At 51.2% G+C, this 22,884-nt stretch overlaps 1 protein-coding gene across 2 annotated transcripts in view; it reads right to left on the bottom strand.

Annotated features, from left to right (window-relative positions):
- Positions 1 to 13,630: 13,630 nt before the first annotated feature.
- LOC137545346 (uncharacterized) overlaps positions 13,631 to 22,884 on the bottom strand; it is a 34,149-nt gene continuing 24,895 nt past the window's right edge. For both annotated transcript variants that reach the window (XM_068266472.1, XM_068266473.1), the window contains one exon: positions 13,631 to 16,753. In XM_068266472.1, the coding sequence (XP_068122573.1) occupies positions 13,774 to 16,722 (2,949 nt within the window). In that variant the 5' untranslated portion in view covers positions 16,723 to 16,753 and the 3' untranslated portion in view covers positions 13,631 to 13,773. The remainder of the gene's footprint in view (positions 16,754 to 22,884) is intronic.

The following is a 22,884-nucleotide window of genomic DNA, read 5'->3' as shown; positions in this document are numbered from 1 at the left end:
CTCCCCCAGGTGATGTGTGAGGAAAGAGGGCGAGTGTCAGAGAGGAGGGCGAGAGATGCTATGTGTACCACAATACTCCATACACAACATTCCCACCCACCCCTCCCCCAGGTGATGTGTGAGGAAAGGGGGCGAGTGTCAGAGAGGAGGGCGTGAGATGCTATGTGTACCACAATACTCCATACACAACATTCCCACCCACCCCTCCCCCAGGTGATGTGTGAGGAAAGAGGGCGAGTGTCAGAGAGGAGGGCGAGAGATGCTATGTGTACCACAATACTACACTCCATACACAACATTACCACCCACCCCTCCCCCAGGTGATATGTGAGGAAAGAGGGCGAGTGTCAGAGAGGAGGGCGAGAGATGCTATGTGTACCACAATACTACACTCCATACACAACATTCCCACCCACCCCACCCCTCCCCCAGGTGATGTGTGAGGAAAGGGGGTGAGTGTCAGAGAGGAGGGCGAGAGATGCTATGTGTACCACAATACTCCATACACAACATTCCCACCCACCCCTCCCCCAGGTGATGTGTGAGGAAAGAGGGCGAGTGTCAGAGAGGAGGGCGAGAGATGCTATGTGTACCACAATACTACACTCCATACACAACATTACCACCCATCCCTCCCCCAGGTGATGTGTGAGGAAAGAGGGCGAGTGTCAGAGAGGAGGGCGAGAGATGCTATGTGTACCACAATACTACACTCCATACACAACATTCCCACCCATCCCTCCCCCAGGTGATGTGTGAGGAGAGAGGGCGAGTGTCAGAGAGGAGGGCGAGAGATGCTATGTGTACCACAATACTACACTCCATACACAACATTACCACCCATCCCTCCCCCAGGTGATGTGTGAGGAAAGAGGGCGAGTGTCAGAGAGGAGGGGGAGAGATGCTATGTGTACCACAATACTACACTCCATACACAACATTCCCACCCACCCCTCCCCCAGGTGATGTATGAGGAAAGGGGGTGAGTGTCAGAGAGGAGGGCGAGAGATGCTATGTGTACCACAATACTCCATACACAACATTCCCACCCACCCCTCCCCCAGGTGATGTGTGAGGAGAGAGGGCGAGTGTCAGAGAGGAGGGCGAGAGATGCTATGTGTACCACAATACTCCATACACAACATTCCCACCCACCCCTCCCCCAGGTGATGTGTGAGGAGAGAGGGCGAGTGTCAGAGAGGAGGGCGAGAGATGCTATGTGTACCACAATACTACACTCCATACACAACATTACCACCCATCCCTCCCCCAGGTGATGTGTGAGGAAAGAGGGCGAGTGTCAGAGAGGAGGGCGAGAGATGCTATGTGTACCACAATACTACATACACAACATTCCCACCCACCCCTCCCCCCAGGTGATGTGTGAGGAAAGGGGGCGAGTGTCAGAGAGGAGGGCGAGAGATGCTATGTGTACCACAATACTCCATACACAACATTTCCACCCACCCCTCCCCCAGGTGATGTGTGAGGAAAGAGGGCGAGTGTCAGAGAGGAGGGCGAGAGATGCGATGTGTACCACAATACTACACTCCATACACAACATTCCCACCCACCCCTCCCCCAGGTGATGTGTGAGGAAAGGGGGCGAGTGTCAGAGAGGAGGGCGAGAGATGCTATGTGTACCACAATACTCCATACACAACATTCCCACCCACCCCTCCCCCAGGTGATATGTGAGGAAAGAGGGCGAGTGTCAGAGAGGAGGGCAAGAGATGCTATGTGTATCACAATACTACACTCCATACACAACATTCCCACCCACCCCTCCCCCAGGTGATGTGTGAGGAAAGAGGGCGAGTGTCAGAGAGGAGGGCGAGAGATGCTATGTGTACCACAATACTCCATACACAACATTCCCACCCACCCCTCCCCCAGGTGATGTGTGAGGAAAGGGGGCGAGTGTCAGAGAGGAGGGCGTGAGATGCTATGTGTACCACAATACTCCATACACAACATTCCCACCCACCCCTCCCCCAGGTGATGTGTGAGGAAAGAGGGCGAGTGTCAGAGAGGAGGGCGAGAGATGCTATGTGTACCACAATACTACACTCCATACACAACATTCCCACCCACCCCTCCCCCAGGTGATGTGTGAGGAAAGAGGGCGAGTGTCAGAGAGGAGGGCGAGAGATGCTATGTGTACCACAATACTACACTCCATACACAACATTACCACCCACCCCTCCCCCAGGTGATATGTGAGGAAAGAGGGCGAGTGTCAGAGAGGAGGGCGAGAGATGCTATGTGTACCACAATACTACACTCCATACACAACATTCCCACCCACCCCTCCCCTCCCCCAGGTGATGTGTGAGGAAAGGGGGTGAGTGTCAGAGAGGAGGGCGAGAGATGCTATGTGTACCACAATACTCCATACACAACATTCCCACCCACCCCTCCCCCAGGTGATGTGTGAGGAAAGAGGGCGAGTGTCAGAGAGGAGGGCGAGAGATGCTATGTGTACCACAATACTACACTCCATACACAACATTCCCACCCATCCCTCCCCCAGGTGATGTGTGAGGAAAGAGGGCGAGTGTCAGAGAGGAGGGCGAGAGATGCTATGTGTACCACAATACTACACTCCATACACAACATTACCACCCATCCCTCCCCCAGGTGATGTGTGAGGAAAGAGGGCGAGTGTCAGAGAGGAGGGGGAGAGATGCTATGTGTACCACAATACTACACTCCATACACAACATTACCACCCACCCCTCCCCCAGGTGATGTGTGAGGAAAGGGGGCGAGTGTCAGAGAGGAGGGCGAGAGATGCTATGTGTACCACAATACTACACTCCATACACAACATTCACACCCACCCCTCCCCCAGGTGATGTGTGAGGAGAGAGGGCGAGTGTCAGAGAGGAGGGCGAGAGATGCTATGTGTACCACAATACTACACTCCATACACAACATTCACACCCACCCCTCCCCCAGGTGATGTGTGAGGAAAGGGGGCGAGTGTCAGAGAGGAGGGCGAGAGATGCTATGTGTACCACAATACTACGCTCCATACACAACATTCCCACCCACCCCTCCCCCAGGTGATGTGTGAGGAAAGAAGGCGAGTGTCAGAGAGGAGGGCGAGAGATGCTATGTGTACCACAATACTCCATACACAACATTCACACCCACCCCTCCCCCAGGTGATGTGTGAGGAAAGGGGGCGAGTGTCAGAGAGGAGGGCGAGAGATGCTATGTGTACCACAATACTCCATACACAACATTCCCACCCACCCCTCCCCCAGGTGATGTGTGAGGAAAGAGGGCGAGTGTCAGAGAGGAGGGCGAGAGATGCTATGTGTACCACAATACTCCATACACAACATTCCCACCCACCCCTTCCCCAGGTGATGTGTGAGGAAAGAGGGCGAGTGTCAGAGAGGAGGGCGAGAGATGCTATGTGTACCACAATACTACACTCCATACACAACATTCACACCCACCCCTCCCCCAGGTGATGTGTGAGGAGAGAGGGCGAGTGTCAGAGAGGAGGGCGAGAGATGCTATGTGTACCACAATACTACACTCCATACACAACATTCCCACCCACCCCTCCCCCAGGTGATGTGTGAGGAAAGAGGGCGAGTGTCAGAGAGGAGGGCGAGAGATGCTATGTGTACCACAATACTACACTCCATACACAACATTCCCACCCACCCCTCCCCCAGGTGATGTGTGAGGAGAGAGGGCGAGTGTCAGAGAGGAGGGCGAGAGATGCTATGTGTACCACAATACTACACTCCATACACAACATTCACACCCACCCCTCCCCCAGGTGATGTGTGAGGAAAGAGGGCGAGTGTCAGAGAGGAGGGCGAGAGATGCTATGTGTACCACAATACTACATACACAACATTCCCACCCACCCCTCCCCCAGGTGATGTGTGAGGAAAGAGGGCGAGTGTCAGAGATGAGGGCGAGAGATGCTATGTGTACCACAATACTACACTCCATACACAACATTCCCACCCACCCCTCCCCCAGGTGATGTGTGAGGAAGGGGGGCGAGTGTCAGAGAGGAGGGCGAGAGATGCTATGTGTACCACAATACTACATACACAACATTCCCACCCACCCCTCCCCCAGGTGATGTGTGAGGAGAGAGGGCGAGAGTCAGAGAGGAGGGCGAGAGATGCTATGTGTACCACAATACTACATACACAACATTCCCACCCAACCCCTCCCCCAGGTGATGTGTGAGGAGAGAGGGCGAGTGTCAGAGAGGAGGGCGAGAGATGCTATGTGTACCACAATACTACACTCCATACACAACATTCCCACCCACCCCTCCCCCAGGTGATGTGTGAGGAAAGAGGGCGAGTGTCAGAGAGGAGGGTGAGAGATGCTATGTGTACCACAATACTCCATACACAACATTCCCACCCACCCCTCCCCCAGGTGATGTGTGAGGAAAGAGGGCGAGTGTCAGAGAGGAGGGCGAGAGATGCTATGTGTACCACAATACTACACTCCATACACAACATTCCCACCCACCCCTCCCCCAGGTGATGTGTGAGGAAAGAGTGCGAGTGTTAGAGAGGAGGGCGAGAGATGCTATGTGTACCACAATACTACATACACAACATTCCCACCCACCCCTCCCCCAGGTGATGTGTGAGGAAAGAGGGCGAGTGTCAGAGATGAGGGCGAGAGATGCTATGTGTACCACAATACTACACTCCATACACAACATTCCCACCCACCCCTCCCCCAGGTGATGTGTGAGGAAGGGGGGCGAGTGTCAGAGAGGAGGGCGAGAGATGCTATGTGTACCACAATACTACACTCCATACACAACATTCCCACCCACCCCTCCCCCAGGTGATGTGTGAGGAAGGGGGGCGAGTGTCAGAGAGGAGGGCGAGAGATGCTATGTGTACCACAATACTCCATACACAACATTCCCACCCACCCCTCCCCCAGGTGATGTGTTAGGAAAGAGGGCGAGTGTCAGAGAAGAGGGCGAGAGATGCTATGTGTACCACAATACTACACTCCATACACAACATTCACACCCACCCCTCCCCCAGGTGATGTGTGAGGAAAGAGGGCGAGTGTCAGAGAGGAGGGCGAGAGATGCTATGTGTACCACAATACTCAATACACAACATTCCCACCCACCCCTCCCCCAGGTGATGTGTGAGGAAAGAGGGCGAGTGTCAGAGAGGAGGGCGAGAGATGCTATGTGTACCACAATACTACACTCCATACACAACATTCCCACCCACCCCTCCCCCAGGTGATGTGTGAGGAAAGAGGGCGAGTGTTAGAGAGGAGGGCGAGAGATGCTATGTGTACCACAATACTCCATACACAACATTTCCACCCACCCCTCCCCCAGGTGATGTGTGAGGAAAGAGGGCGAGTGTCAGAGAGGAGGGCGAGAGATGCTATGTGTACCACAATACTACATACACAACATTCCCACCCACCCCTCCCCCAGGTGATGTGTGAGGAAAGAGGGCGAGTGTCAGAGAGGAGGGCGAGAGATGCTATGTGTACCACAATACTACACTCCATACACAACATTCCCACCCACCCCTACCCCAGGTGATGTGTGAGGAGAGAGGGCGAGTGTCAGAGAGGAGGGTGAGAGATGCTATGTGTACCACAATACTACACTCCATACACAACATTCACACCCACCCCTCCCCCAGGTGATGTGTGAGGAAAGAGGGCGAGTGTCAGAGAGGAGAGCGAGAGATGCTATGTGTACCACAATACTACACTCCATACACAACATTCACACCCACCCCTCCCCCAGGTGATGTGTGAGGAAAGAGGGCGAGTGTCAGAGAGGAGGGCGAGAGATGCTATGTGTACCACAATACTACACTCCATACACAACATTCACACCCACCCCTCCCCCAGGTGATGTGTGAGGAAAGAGGGCGAGTGTCAGAGAGGAGGGCGAGAGATGCTATGTGTACCACAATACTCCATACACAACATTCCCACCCACCCCTCCCCCAGGTGATGTGTGAGGAGAGAGGGCGAGTGTCAGAGAGGAGGGCGAGAGATGCTATGTGTACCACAATACTACACTCCATACACAACATTCCCACCCACCCCTCCCCCAGGTGATGTGTGAGGAAAGAGGGCGAGTGTCAGAGAGGAGGGCGAGAGATGCTATGTGTACCACAATACTACATACATAACATTCCCACCCACCCCTCCCCCAGGTGATGTGTGAGGAGAGAGGGCGAGTGTCAGAGAGGAGGGCGAGAGATGCTATGTGTACCACAATACTACATACACAACATTCCCACCCACCCCTCCCCCAGGTGATGTGTGAGGAAAGGGGGCGAGTGTCAGAGAGGAGGGCGAGAGATGCTATGTGTACCACAATACTACACTCCATACACAACATTCCCACCCCTCCCCCAGGTGATGTGTGAGGAAAGAGGGCGAGTGTCAGAGAGGAGGGCGAGAGATGCTATGTGTACCACAATACTACATACACAACATTCCCACCCACCCCTCCCCCAGGTGATGTGTGAGGAAAGGGGGCGAGTGTCAGAGATGAGGGCGAGAGATGCTATGTGTACCACAATACTACACTCCATACACAACATTCCCACCCACCCCTCCCCCAGGTGATGTGTGAGGAGAGAGGGCGAGTGTCAGAGAGGAGGGCGAGAGATGCTATGTGTACCACAATATTACACTCCATACACAACATTCCCACCCACCCCTCCCCCAGGTGATGTGTGAGGAAAGAGGGCGAGTGTCAGAGAGGAGGACGAGAGATGCTATGTGTACCACAATACTACACTCCATACACAACATTCCCACCCACCCCTCCCCCAGGTGATGTGTGAGGAAAGAAGGCGAGTGTCAGAGAGGAGGGCGAGAGATGCTATGTGTACCACAATACTACACTCCATACACAACATTCCCACCCACCCCTCCCCCAGGTGATGTGTGAGGAAAGAAGGCGAGTGTCAGAGAGGAGGGCGAGAGATGCTATGTGTACCACAATACTCCATACACAACATTCCCACCCACCCCTCCCCCAGGTGATGTGTGAGGAGAGAGGGCGAGTGTCAGAGAGGAGGGCGAGAGATGCTATGTGTACCACAATACTACACTCCATACACAACATTACCACCCATCCCTCCCCCAGGTGATGTGTGAGGAAAGAGGGCGAGTGTCAGAGAGGAGGGCGAGAGATGCTATGTGTACCACAATACTACACTCCATACACAACATTCACACCCACCCCTCCCCCAGGTGATGTGTGAGGAAAGGGGGCGAGTGTCAGAGAGGAGGGCGAAAGATGCTATGTGTACCACAATACTCTATACACAACATTCCCACCCACCCCTCCCCCAGGTGATGTGTGAGGAAAGAAGGCGAGTGTCCGAGAGGAGGACGAGAGATGCTATGTGTACCACAATACTACACTCCATACACAACATTCCCACCCACCCCTCCCCCAGGTGATGTGTGAGGAAAGAAGGCGAGTGTCAGAGAGGAGGGCGAGAGATGCTATGTGTACCACAATACTACACTCCATACACAACATTCCCACCCACCCCTCCCCCAGGTGATGTGTGAGGAAAGGGGGCGAGTGTCAGAGAGGAGGGCGAGAGATGCTATGTGTACCACAATACTCCATACACAACATTCCCACCCACCCCTCCCCCAGGTGATGTGTGAGGAAAGAAGGCGAGTGTCAGAGAGGAGGGCGTGAGATGCTATGTGTACCACAATACTCCATACACAACATTCACACCCACCCCTCCCCCAGGTGATGTGTGAGGAAAGAGGGCGAGTGTCAGAGAGGAGGGCGAGAGATGCTATGTGTACCACAATACTACACTCCATACACAACATTCCCACCCACCCCTCCCCCAGGTGATGTGTGAGGAAAGAGGGCGAGTGTCAGAGAGGAGGGGGAGAGATGCTATGTGTACCACAATACTACACTCCATACACAACATTCCCACCCACCCCTCCCCCAGGTGATGTGTGAGGAAAGGGGGCGAGTGTCAGAGAGGAGGGCGAGAGATGCTATGTGTACCACAATACTACACTCCATACACAACATTCCCACCCACCCCTCCCCCAGGTGATGTGTGAGGAAAGGGGGCGAGTGTCAGAGAGGAGGGCGAGAGATGCTATGTGTACCACAATACTCCATACACAACATTCCCACCCACCCCTCCCCCAGGTGATGTGTGAGGAAAGAAGGCGAGTGTCAGAGAGGAGGGCGAGAGATGCTATGTGTACCACAATACTCCATACACAACATTCCCACCCACCCCTCCCCCAGGTGATGTGTGAGGAAAGAGGGCGAGTGTCAGACAGGAGGGCGAGAGATGCTATGTGTACCACAATACTACATACACAACATTCCCACCCACCCCTCCCCCAGGTGATGTGTGAGGAAAGAGGGCGAGTGTCAGAGAGGAGGGCGAGAGATGCTATGTGTACCACAATACTCCATACACAACATTCACACCCACCCCTCCCCCAGGTGATGTGTGAGGAGAGAGGGCGAGTGTCAGAGAGGAGGGCGAGAGATGCTATGTGTACCACAATACTCCATACACAACATTCCCACCCACCCCTCCCCCAGGTGATGTGTGAGGAAAGAGGGCGAGTGTCAGAGAGGAGGGCGAGAGATGCTATGTGTACCACAATACTACACTCCATACACAACATTCCCACCCACCCCTCCCCCAGGTGATGTGTGAGGAAAGAGGGCGAGTGTCAGAGAGGAGGACTAGAGATGCTATGTGTACCACAATACTACACTCCATACACAACATTCCCACCCACCCCTCCCCCAGGTGATGTGTGAGGAAAGAAGGCGAGTGTCAGAGAGGAGGGCGAGAGATGCTATGTGTACCACAATACTCCATACACAACATTTCCACCCACCCCTCCCCCAGGTGATGTGTGAGGAAAGAGGGCGAGTGTCAGAGAGGAGGGCGAGAGATGCTATGTGTACCACAATACTCCATACACAACATTCACACCCACCCCTCCCCCAGGTGATGTGTGAGGAAAGGGGGCGAGTGTCAGAGAGGAGGGCGAGAGATGCTATGTGTACCACAATACTACACTCCATACACAACATTCACACCCACCCCTACCCCAGGTGATGTGTGAGGAAAGAGGGCGAGTGTCAGAGAGGAGGGCGAGAGATGCTATGTGTACCACAATACTCCATACACAACATTCCCACCCACCCCTCCCCCAGGTGATGTGTGAGGAGAGAGGGCGAGTGTCAGAGAGGAGGGCGAGAGATGCTATGTGTACCACAATACTACACTCCATACACAACATTCCCACCCACCCCTCCCCCAGGTGATGTGTGAGGAAAGAGGGCGAGTGTCAGAGAGGAGGGCGAGAGATGCTATGTGTACCACAATACTACACTCCATACACAACATTCCCACCCACCCCTCCCCCAGGTGATGTGTGAGGAAAGAAGGCGAGTGTCAGAGAGGAGGGCGAGAGATGCTATGTGTACCACAATACTCCATACACAACATTCCCACCCACCCCTCCCCCAGGTGATGTGTGAGGAAAGAGGGCGAGTGTCAGACAGGAGGGCGAGAGATGCTATGTGTACCACAATACTCCATACACAACATTCCCACCCACCCCTCCCCCCGGTGATGTGTGAGGAAAGAGGACGAGTGTCAGAGAGGAGGACGAGAGATGCTATGTGTACCACAATACTCCATACACAACATTCACACCCACCCCTCCCCCAGGTGATGTGTGAGGAGAGAGGGCGAGTGTCAGAGAGGAGGGCGAGAGATGCTATGTGTACCACAATACTCCATACACAACATTCCCACCCACCCCTCCCCCAGGTGATGTGTGAGGAAAGAGGGCGAGTGTCAGAGAGGAGGGCGAGAGATGCTATGTGTACCACAATACTACACTCCATACACAACATTCCCACCCACCCCTCCCCCAGGTGATGTGTGAGGAAAGAGGGCGAGTGTCAGAGAGGAGGACGAGAGATGCTATGTGTACCACAATACTACACTCCATACACAACATTCACACCCACCCCTCCCCCAGGTGATGTGTGAGGAAAGAGGGCGAGTGTCAGAGAGGAGGGCGAGAGATGCTATGTGTACCACAATACTACACTCCATACACAACATTCCCACCCACCCCTCCCCCAGGTGATGTGTGAGGAAAGAAGGCGAGTGTCAGAGAGGAGGGCGAGAGATGCTATGTGTACCACAATACTCCATACACAACATTCCCACCCACCCCTCCCCCAGGTGATGTGTGAGGAAAGGGGGCGAGTGTCAGAGAGGAGGGCGAGAGATGCTATGTGTACCACAATACTACACTCCATACACAACATTCACACCCACCCCTCCCCCAGGTGATGTGTGAGGAAAGAGGGCGAGTGTCAGAGAGGAGGGCGAGAGATGCTATGTGTACCACAATACTCCATACACAACATTCCCACCCACCCCTCCCCCAGGTGATGTGTGAGGAGAGAGGGCGAGTGTCAGAGAGGAGGGCGAGAGATGCTATGTGTACCACAATACTACACTCCATACACAACATTCCCACCCACCCCTCCCCCAGGTGATGTGTGAGGAAAGAGGGCGAGTGTCAGAGAGGAGGGCGGGAGATGCTATGTGTACCACAATACTACATACACAACATTCCCACCCACCCCTCCCCCAGGTGATGTGTGAGGAAAGAGGGCGAGTGTCAGAGAGGAGGGCGAGAGATGCTATGTGTACCACAATACTACATACATAACATTCCCACCCACCCCTCCCCCAGGTGATGTGTGAGGAAAGAGGGCGAGTGTCAGACAGGAGGGCGAGAGATGCTATGTGTACCACAATACTCCATACACAACATTCCCACCCACCCCTCCCCCAGGTGATGTGTGAGGAAAGAAGGCGAGTGTCAGAGAGGAGGACGAGAGATGCTATGTGTACCACAATACTACACTCCATACACAACATTCCCACCCACCCCTCCCCCAGGTGATGTGTGAGGAAAGAAGGCGAGTGTCAGAGAGGAGGGCGAGAGATGCTATGTGTACCACAATACTCCATACACAACATTCACACCCACCCCTCCCCCAGGTGATGTGTGAGGAAAGGGGGCGAGTGTCAGAGAGGAGGGCGAGAGATGCTATGTGTACCACAATACTACACTCCATACACAACATTCCCACCCATCCCTCCCCCAGGTGATGTGTGAGGAGAGAGGGCGAGTGTCAGAGAGGAGGGCGAGAGATGCTATGTGTACCACAATACTCCATACACAACATTCACACCCACCCCTCCCCCAGGTGATGTGTGAGGAAAGGGGGCGAGTGTCAGAGAGGAGGGCGAGAGATGCTATGTGTACCACAATACTACACTCCATACACAACATTCCCACCCATCCCTCCCCCAGGTGATGTGTGAGGAGAGAGGGCGAGTGTCAGAGAGGAGGGCGAGAGATGCTATGTGTACCACAATACTACACTCCATACACAACATTCCCACCCACCCCTCCCCCAGGTGATGTATGAGGAAAGGGGGTGAGTGTCAGAGAGGAGGGCGAGAGATGCTATGTGTACCACAATACTACACTCCATACACAACATTCCCACCCACCCCTCCCCCCAGGTGATGTGTGAGGAAGGGGGGCGAGTGTCAGAGAGGAGGGCGAGAGATGCTATGTGTACCACAATACTCCATACACAACATTCCCACCCACCCCTCCCCCAGGTGATGTGTGAGGAAAGGGGGCGAGTGTCAGAGAGGAGGGCGAGAGATGCTATGTGTACCACAATACTCCATACACAACATTCCCACCCACCCCTCCCCCAGGTGATGTGTGAGGAAAGGGGGCGAGTGTCAGAGAGGAGGGCGAGAGATGCTATGTGTACCACAATACTACACTCCATACACAACATTACCACCCATCCCTCCCCCAGGTGATGTGTGAGGAGAGAGGGCGAGTGTCAGAGAGGAGGGCGAGAGATGCTATGTGTACCACAATACTACATACACAACATTCCCACCCACCCCTCTCCAGGTGATGTGTGAGGAAAGAGAGGGCGAGAGATGCTATGTGTACCACAATACTACATACACAACATTCCCACCCACCCCTCCCCCAGGTGATGTGTGAGGAAAGGGGGCGAGTGTCAGAGAGGAGGGCGAGAGATGCTATGTGTACCACAATACTACATACACAACATTCCCACCCACCCCTCCCCCAGGTGATGTGTGAGGAGAGAGGGTGAGTGTCAGAGAGGAGGGGGAGAGATGCTATGTGTACCACAATACTACACTCCATACACAACATTACCACCCATCCCTCCCCCAGGTGATGTGTGAGGAAAGAGGGCGAGTGTCAGAGAGGAGGGCGAGAGATGCTATGTGTACCACAATACTACACTCCATACACAACATTCCCACCCACCCCTCCCCCAGGTGATGTGTGAGGAAAGAGGGCGAGTGTCAGACAGGAGGGCGAGAGATGCTATGTGTACCACAATACTACATACACAACATTCCCACCCACCCCTCCCCCAGGTGATGTGTGAGGAGAGAGGGCGAGAGTCAGAGAGGAGGGCGAGAGATGCTATGTGTACCACAATACTACATACACAACATTCCCACCCACCCCTCCCCCAGGTGATGTGTGAGGAGAGAGGGCGAGAGTCAGAGAGGAGGGCGAGAGATGCTATGTGTACCACAATACTACATACACAACATTCCCACCCACCCCTCCCCCAGGTGATATGTGAGGAAAGAGGGCGAGTGTCAGAGAGGAGGGCAAGAGATGCTATGTGTACCACAATACTACACTCCATACACAACATTCCCACCCACCCCTCCCCCAGGTGATGTGAGAGGAAAGAGGGCGAGTGTCAGAGAGAAGGGTGAGAGATGCTATGTGTACCACAATACTACACTCCATACACAACATTCCCCCCCACCCCTCCCCCAGGTGATGTGTGAGGAAAGAGGGTGAGTGTCAGAGAGGAGGGCGGGAGATGGTATGTGTACGGTACTACAATACTACATTCAGATGTCCCTCACTGAAAACTGCATCTATGTTTTGTAGATGATTCAGTCCTGTGATGAGTCACTGGACCCATAAATCCTAAAAGTGGACCTTAACTCAGAACTTCCTCTATGCTATAAAAGTATAACTGCATAATAACCTTTAAAGGAGTACTGTAGGGGGAAAAAGAGTTGAACTTACCTGGGTCTTCTATTGGTCCCCCGCAGACGTCTTGTGTTCACGCAGCCAGTCACCGATGCTCCGGCCCCGCCTCTGGTTCACTTCTGCAATTTCCGACCTTAAAGTCGGAAAACCACTGTGCCTGGACGGCCATGTCCTCGCTTCCGCTGACGTTACCAGGAGCATACTGCGCAGGCGCAGACCGTACTGGGCCTGAGCAATACACTTCTGGAGATGTCAACGGGAGGACACAGCTGCGCAGGCGCAATGGTTTTCCAACTTTATAATATCCTTGGGGCATCCAATGATTTGTGTATCCCTGGGGCATCCCATGATTTACCACCACCTCCCCCCACCCCCACCTGAAGTCAGCATAATACACATTTCTAGCCAGGCAAGTAATAATTCCGGTAGATTTATTTCACAAAATATATCATTTTTTTTCAAGAATACCTCAACACATTTTTTGCATCACAAAAACATTTAGATTATGGATGAGGACGTGCAAAAAAATAAAATAAATTAACTGAACGATAGTAAAGTATGTCAGGAACACCACTAGTCACTTTCCTGATACTGGAATACTTTAATGCAGTTGTGCATGCTGTCAGCCACCAGGAGGAGGCAGTCTTGCCACAGTGCCAGACCCCGAGGACTGCTGAGACCTTCTGAGACCAGAGTTCTGGCTGGCCCCTTAGCTGGATAGAAGATAATGGAATGCTTCTGCCCCCAGTCTGCCACCAGTACCCCTCCTTCACTGTCAAGACAAACCCCCCATGGATTAAAGAGGGAGGGCCCGGGGGACTGTTTGAGGCCTAGGACTTTTAGAAGCTGCCAGTCTTCCTTGAGCACCTTCACACAACAGCCCCCATCTAATCCTCTCTCTGAAATGGCCATCAGACCCTGACTGTTGGAGCAAACAAGGTAGGGCTTGTTGAATCCAGGTACTATAGTGCTTTCCTTTTGACGTCCGGTGGAAGAATCCAGCATTAGGGCAGAGACGGTTCCTAGTTTCATATCTGCCACTATGAACTCATCCCTGTAGTTGGCGGTAATACCACGTGGTGCCCCCCAGTTTCTAGAAATAATTTGCAGCAGGCGCCCATGCTTGCTATAAACATCTACGGAGCGGTCCGTTGAGTTTGTCAATGCCACCAGCCCTCGGTTGTTGATGGCAACATCAAAGTAATTCTTAGCTTCCAGGGCAAATTGCTGCAGTAGCTTACCCTTTGTGTCCATCACTTGGAGCCTTCGATTTCCATAGTCAACTATATAAACGGAGCCCGTGTTCGTGGTGTGAATTCCATGAGGCAGATTTAATTCAGCTCTTCCAGAGCCAAACTTTCCAAACTGTCGAACTAACTTGGTCGTGCCGTCACCACACTCCCGAGGGCTGTCCAGAAGGTTGGACTCACTCTTACTTAAACACTTTCGATGTGGAACTTGTTGGGTATGTTTTAAAGTCTTTCTGTGGTACTGAGCAGACTTAACGCGAACTCTGATTTCACGAAGGGCCCCGGATGGGGCAGAAGCAGCAACACTTCTGGGGTTTGACCAAGAGCTGGATGTGCTGGAAACTGAATCCCTTCTTTCTTTAGCGGAGGATGGCCGATTTAGTCTGGAAGGTGCAGTACGTGGTCTTGATATCTTCTCAATGTAAGGCATTGAAGATGACCTTGGTACTGGCTTCCAAGAGGAAGAGGCCTGGGACTGTTGGTTGCGTATCCTCGTCACAAGTCTGTGCTTTCCACTAGAAGAGATTTGTGTTTGGGGCTTCAGCTTTATCTCAGGGTTTTCAGATGCCTCGGAGATTACCGGGTGCCCCTTACCAGATTCATTAGCTGATATCTTTGAAGCGGAAACCTTAAAAGTTCCAGATCTGGAAATGTCTTTGTTCTTTGGATTCTCAATGATGAAGGTGTAGGAGGACTTCACGCTTTCAGTGGGAGAAACTGCTCTTGGGACCTGAAGAAGATCACTGTTGGGACTATCTGAGGTTTCATCTGACATGCGCAGATAGTCAACACCATGTTGTAGCTTATTAGCTGATAGGATCAAGCCACTTTCTAGATTTCGCTTGTTTAAATAAGATGTTTCCGGGTCTTCGGCAGTCCCATCCGTCTGGCTGTCTGACTCCATCATCATCCACAATGTCCTTTGATCCCCGCCAACCTGTTTCTTAGCAGAAGGCTCACGGCTGCCCCGGAGAGCCACTTGTCGACAAGCCTTTGGATATCCCTTGGTATCTTTTTCTATTTCCTCTATAATTTCCTCGGAACTTTCGGAATCACCTCCTTGTATGTAGGCAGTAGTCGCTCTAAACAGGGTAGGCTGGCCGGTTGTCGCACTGTGGACTTGCTCGTTGCCGATATCCCTCTGCTCATTATCTCTTGTATTCCCATTGTCACCTTTAAGATTGGCTTCTTTAGCTCCTGTCAGTGGTCTACCCTGAAGGCCACCAAACTGTTTTTTTAAACCAGTTCCTCCTCTTTTTATCTCATGTTTCTTTCCCGCTGTCACACTGCTTCCGTGTTGGTTGACATTTGGAGTAACTGATGGTGATTCTTTTGAGATTGGTTTACTCACTGGTGGACAGTGTCTGGTTAATTGTCTACCTTCTTCAGCCCGACTGAGAAGTTGCGATCCACGCTGTTGACCTTGCCTTGGTGGACTCTGCTTAATGTCACATATCCATTTCTCAGTGGCTGTTCGGGGACTTAAGGCAGCAATGTCGGCATCTGCTACTGCTTGGTCTCTTGGAGAAGCTTTCGGTTTCGGATGAGCTGTGTTCTCCTGGCTTTGCTCCATAGATGATGGTTGGGTGCTGGAGTCAGAATCCCCATCACTGTCATCTTCCAGCAAGATCTTCACTCCGACAAAGCCAAAGTCATCAGGGTTATAAGACACAACATCCCATGGAGGTTTTTCGTCGCTCAAGAGAGTTGGTTGATTGGCTGAGCTGCGTCCTGATGGTGACTGAACTTTTCTGTTAAGGTACGGGGTGGAGAGCCCCAGAGCTTGCTCCTCACATCGTATCTCCCCAAGTGTGGTGGACGGAAGGGGCTGAGGAAGGAAATTGACCTTTTTTAATCTGATGTTGATGCTGTTTTTTCTTGCAAATATGTTTGATATCCTCTGCTGAATTTCCTTCATGACCGGCTTGCTGTCCTTGGAGGTCCCCAGGGCTTGCTTGAGTTGGGAGGAAATTGTGACGATCTCTTGCACCATGCTGTTGATCTCGCACACTCCATTTTGCAGAGCCAGTTCGTTACATTGCTTGATGGAGGACAGCTGATCTCTCAGAGTTCCATGCTCCACTTCCACACGGTTGAGAATGGCCTGCTCCTGCCTCAGGACAGAGAGAAGACACTTCTCAAATGACTTGGACACTCTCTCATGGTCTTTTGCCTGCTGTGCTTTAATCTGCTCCAGTTCCTGGCATGTCTGGGCCAGGTCCCCAAGCAGGGCTGTGAAGTCGGCCATCTTCATCTGCTGCAAGGAGACCATCTAGTCCAGGTCTTCTCAGAGCGCTGAGAGGCTGTAGAGAAACACAGAAAAGTCACTCAGTTTGTTGTATTAACTGGCAACAGCCCAAATCTGCAAATACCTCACCACACTGCCGATAGTCCAAGGTTGGCTAGCACACCAAAAGCAATTCCAAGGATTTGTATTCATTCTTACATGTGTCAATACAACATGATATATGAATATGTTGTGTTGACACATGTAAGAAGCAATACAAATTGTTGGAATTGCTTTTGGTGTGCTAGGTGCTAGCCAACCTTGGACTTTGTTGTACTTTATGGATGTGGCTTTGCATCTAGGCTATGCACCTAACCCTATATGGCAAGGTCGCCTCTCCCAAACCTACTACTGCACACAGCCCATAGGAGGGGGGGGGGACAAGGGAAGTATACCCCACCGCAATGCCTATGGGGGGGGGGGGGGCAGGCAAGGGAAGTCCGGTTTCCTAACCTGTTGGGATCTATTGTAAGTGGGCTGTCTTTATTCTGCAGGTAAGCATACAGTATATTGCACATTTTCTTTGAAGCTTAAAGCATTCACAAGGCAGAAAAATTGATTCATAACATTTACCCCTGTGTATTGATGTGCGCATGCTACATCCTGCGCAATGGTCCTGGCCGGCCGGGGCCTGCTACGGAGGATTCTACACTAAAATGGAGGACACAGCCCACCACATCCTTAATACATACAGGTAAATGTTTTGAATAGATTTTTCCACCTCGCGAATCCTTTATGGTGCCCACTAATGATCTAATTTCCCAAACAATCAATCGGGCCTGCAGACGGACAGGAAAAATGTACCCGAGGAAATGGAGAATTTTGTTTAAGATTGGCTTACTGACATTCAAATCCGTGCACAATCTGGGTCCTGGATACCTGAAGGACTTGTTGCAATGGCGCGCGCACACACACACACACACTATACACACACACACACACACACACACACACACACACACACACACACACACACACACACACGTACACACACACACACACACACACACGTACACACGTACACACACACACACACACACACACACGTACACACGTACACACACACACACACACACACACACACACACACACACACACACACTGTACACACTGTACACACACACACTGTACACACACAAACACACACTATACACACACACACTGTACACACACACTGTACACACACATCAAATGTGCCCGTGGAATGGGGCCGTGAAGTTATAAAATAGTGCGGCCTAACCATTATTTGTTCTTACTTGTGAAATATTATTAGAGACATGTTCAATATGATACTAACTGTTATGAAACACTGATGGGCAGACATACCGCCATCATATCCCTGTAAAAGTCCTGTGTGGGCCCTTCTATATAGTATTATTCATAGCAGGATGTTGGGGATCACACACTAAGCTCACAACTCTCCCTCTTTCAGGACTTTGGCCCTCTTTCTATATAAATATATATATTTCTCTTCTAAAAATGTGTTTGATTGACTCTAAACTTTATTCCCATCCTTTAAATTGATATATTACTAATTTTAAAATGTTAATATGAAGGAAAATGGACCAGGATAGAAAGGACCAGTGTGGTTTGAATTATAAAACAACTTATTTTTCTTATCAAATCTTTATGGTATGCATGACTAGGGGTGTGTCAGGGGTGTGGCTTAAGTATCCCTCTTTCTCATCTCAAAAAGTTGGGATGTATACTCTATTGGTGGTCGGTGCCACCAGCTATGAGCTGAAATCTGTGGTCGCCATTCTGCATCCAGTCCTGTGAGTTCCCTGTTTGTGTTCCTTTCTGCATTACTTTACATCCTGCACCTGTGTGAGACTGGGAGCTGGAAAAGCTGAGGAAATCCACTTGCTGGCCAAGCAGCAGTAATCAGGAGTTGCTGCTCACAGTGAAGACTTCCTGCAGGTTTCTATTGGGAGTGATAACACAGGGTTACTGCTGCTTGGCCAGCAGGAGGATGTCCTCACAGTGAAGACTTGCTGCAGGTTTCTATTGGGAGTGATAACACAGGGTTACTGCTGCTTGGCCAGCAGGTGGATTTCCTCACAGTGAGGACTTGCTGCAGGTCTCTATTGGGAGTGATAACACAGGGTTACTGCTGCTTGGCCTGCCGGTGGATTTCCTCACAGTGAGGACTTGCTGCAGGTTTCTATTGGGAGGGATAACACAGGGTTACTGCTGCTTGGCCTGCCGGTAGATTTCCTCACAGTGAGGACTTGCTGCAGGTTTCTATTGGGAGGGATAACACAGGGTTACTGCTGCTTGGCCTGCCGGTAGATTTCCTCACAGTGAGGACTTGCTGCAGGTTTCTATTGGGAGGGATAACACAGGGTTACTGCTGCTTGGCCAGCCGGTGGATTTCCTCACAGTGAGGACTTGCTGCAGGTTTCTATTGGGAGTGATAACACAGGGTTACTGCTGCTTGGCCAGCAGGTGGATTTCCTCAGTTTTTCCACCTCCCAGTCCGACACTGCCCTGCACTATAAGGGGGTCCCGGGTCTCCCCTTTGTGTTTCACTCCCCCCCGGAAGAATGACAGGTACTCCAACCCCCATCATCTATAACCTAAATAACATGACTCCGCTGATTATCACATATAATAACATCAACTGTACAAATCACAGATCCCCTCAGACTATCATGTGTATGTAACGGCCGCCTCTGTGCTGAGCGCTCGGTGACTAAAATAACCCTCCGCTGAACAATGAGGCCGGCTGGAATATCTGAGCTGTAATGGATCGCAGAGACACATCAATTATACAGGAGAGCCAGCGGCATGGCGATACCATATCACTACCAGAGGCCTGGCGTATACCATCCACCTGATCCTAGAACCACAGGAGCTGACACTCTAATGTCCTCATCTTATTATTATACAGGAGAGGCAACAGCAGCTTCCGAGAGGCAGCAGCATGCCAAGACCATATCACTACTACCAGAGGCCTGGCTTATACCACCCACCCGATCCCAGCACCACAGGAGCTGACACTCTAATGTCCTCATCCAATCCAGCACCACAGGAGCTGACACTCTAATGTCTTCATCCAATCCAGCACCACAGGAGCTGACACTCTAATGACCTCATCTTATTATTATACACTAGTGACCTTAGCCCGTTTAAAAACGGGCTAGGTCTGTCTCCGCACGCCTGCCACGCCCATGCACACGCCCGCACCCGCCGCACGCCGAACACCCAGCCGCCCGCCTGGCTGTGTTCCTCTCGTCCTCCCTGTGTGAGGCTGGGTCCGTGCTGTGCACATGCGCAGTAGCAAAAAGCACTGACCCAGCTACACTGAGACAACTGTCCCTGCTACGCACGGACAGTTGCCTATTATTATAGAGGATGAGAGGAAACAGCAGCTTCTGAGAGCCAGCAGCATGCCGAGACTATATCCTATCACTACCAGAGGCCTGGCTTATACCATTTACCCCCAGCACCACAAGAGCTGACACTCTAATGTCCTGATCCATTTCCATCAATCCCAGAACCACAGGAGCTGCCACTCTAATGTCCTGATCCATTTCCATCAAACCCAGAACCACAGGAGATGACACTCTAATGTCCTGACCTACTCCTCCCAATCCCAGCACCACAAGAGCTGACACTCTAATGTCCTGATCCATTTCCATCAATCCCAGAACCACAGGAGCTTTCACTCTCATGTCCTGATCCATTCCCATCAATCCCAGCACCACAGGAGCTGACACTCTAATGTCCTGACCTACTCCTCCCAATCACAGCACCACAGGAGCTGACACTCTAATGTCCTGACCTACTCTTCCCAGCACCAGAGGAGCTGACACTCTAATGTCCTGATCCATTTCCATCAATCCCAGAACCACAGGAGCTTTCACTCTCATGTCCTGACCTACTCCTCCCAATCCCAGCATCACAGGAGCTGACACTCTAATGTGCTGACCCTTATCCATTCCCATCAATCCCAGCACCACAGGAGCTGACACTCTAATGACCTGACCCTTATCCATTCCCATCAATCCCAGCACCACAGGAGCTGACACTCTAATGACCTGACCCTTATCCATTCCCATCAATCCCAGCACCACAGGAGCTGACACTCTAATGACCTGACCCATTTCTCCCAGCACCAGAGAAGCTGACACTCTAATGACCTGACCCATTCCTCCCAGCACCAGAGGAGCTAACACTCTAATGTCCTGATCCATTCCTCCCAATCCCAGCTTCCTGATTCAAAACATCCTGCTTTCCCCAAAATATATAGTAAGATTTGGTGGGCATCCACCAGGCCCCTAGACTTTCTCTAGGCCCTAGGCAACTGCCTAGAATTGCCTTGTAATTGATCTGGCCCGTGGATGTGTGGCATGCTTGGATGGAAGGGTGGCCGTGTCATTTTGTAGCTAATGCTGGGGACACACGTTATGTTTTTTCATTAGATTGATGCATTTGATTGATAAATTCCGTCATGTCTGATATTCCTCTCCATCGTTTTACCGCTCGATTTCTCAAACAAGTGAATGGAAAAAAGATAAGAAAAACGAGAGGAAGATAAGAGAATTGAGCAGGGAATCGAGTGTAAAAAACGTATTGTGTGTTCCCAGCATCAGGCAGCGATCACATTTGGGGAAATCGCAGGTGATGATGGAAGTAATGCTTTCCTAGCAGGCTGCTGTGTTTTCTGGCACCGTCTGTGTACACACCAGTCTGTATAGCACTTTATTAAAGAGAAGTTACCAGCTGCACTACAGTGGCTTGCAAAAGTATTCGGCCCCCTTGACGTTTTCCACATTTAGTCACATTACTGCCACAAACATGCATCAATTTTATTGGAATTCCACATGAAAGACCAACACAAAGTGGTGTACATGTGAGAAGTGGAACGAAAATCATACATGATTCCAATCATTTTTTACAAATAACTGCAAAGTGGAGTGTGCGTAATTATTCAGCCCCCTTTGGTCTGAGTACAGTCAGTTGCCTATAGACTTTGCCTGATGAGTGCTAATGACTAAATAGAGTGTACCTGTGTGTAATCTAATGTCAGTACAAATACAGCTGCTCTGTGAGGGCCTCAGAGGTTGTCTAAGAGAATATTGGGAGCAACAACACCATGAAGTCCAAAGAACACACCAGACAGGTCAGGGATAAAGTTATTGAGAAATTTACAGCAAGCTTAGGCTACAAAATGATTTGCAAAGCCTTGGACATCCCACAGAGCACTGTTCAAGCGATCATTCAGAAATGGAAGGAGTATGGCACAACTGTAAACCTACCAAGACAAGGCCATCCACCTAAACTCACAGGCCAAACAAGGAGAGCGCTGCTCAGAAATGCAGTCAAGAGGCCCATGGTGACTCTGGATGAGCTGCAGAGATCTACAGCTCAGGTGGGAGACTCTGTCTATAGGACAACTATTAGTCATGCACTGTACAAAGTTGGCCTTTTAATGAAGAGTGGCGAGAAGAAAGCCATTGCTAATAGAAAAGCATAAGAAGTCCCGTTTGCAGTTTGCCACAAGCCATGTGGGGGACACAGCAACCATGTGGAAGAAGGTGCTCTGGTCAGATGAGACCAAAATGGAACTTTTTGGCCAAAATGCAAAGCGCTATGTGTGGCGTAAAACTAACACTGCACATCACTCTGAACACACCATCCCCACTGTCAAATATGGTGGTGGCAGCATCATGCTCGGGGGGTGCATCTCTTCAGCAGGGACAGGGAAGCTGGTCAGAGTTGATGAGAAGATGGATGGAGCCAAATACAGGGCAAACTTGGAAGACAACCTCTTGGAGTCTGCAAAAGACTTGAGACTGGGGCGGAGGTTCACCTTCCAGCAGGACAATGACCCTAAACATAAAGCCAGGGCAACAATGGAATGGTTTAAAACAAAACATATCCATGTGTTTGAATGGCCCAGCCAAAGTCCAGATGTAAATCCAATCGAGAATCTGTGGCAAGATCTGAAAACTGCTGTTCACAAACGCTGTCCATCTAATCTGACTGAGCTGGAGCTGTTTTGCAAAGAAGAATGGGCAAGGATTTCAGTCGCTAGATGTGCAAAGCTGGTAGAGACATACCCTAAAAGACTGGCAGCTGTAATTGCAGCAAAAGGTGGTTCTACAAAGTATTGACTCAGGGGGCTAAATAATTACGCAC

This window comes from Hyperolius riggenbachi, chromosome 2 (genome assembly GCF_040937935.1).
Source record: "Hyperolius riggenbachi isolate aHypRig1 chromosome 2, aHypRig1.pri, whole genome shotgun sequence".
NCBI lineage: Eukaryota > Metazoa > Chordata > Amphibia > Anura > Hyperoliidae > Hyperolius > Hyperolius riggenbachi.
The sequence above is the reverse complement of the archived record's forward strand: the minus strand, read 5'-3'. Positions and strand labels throughout refer to the sequence as shown.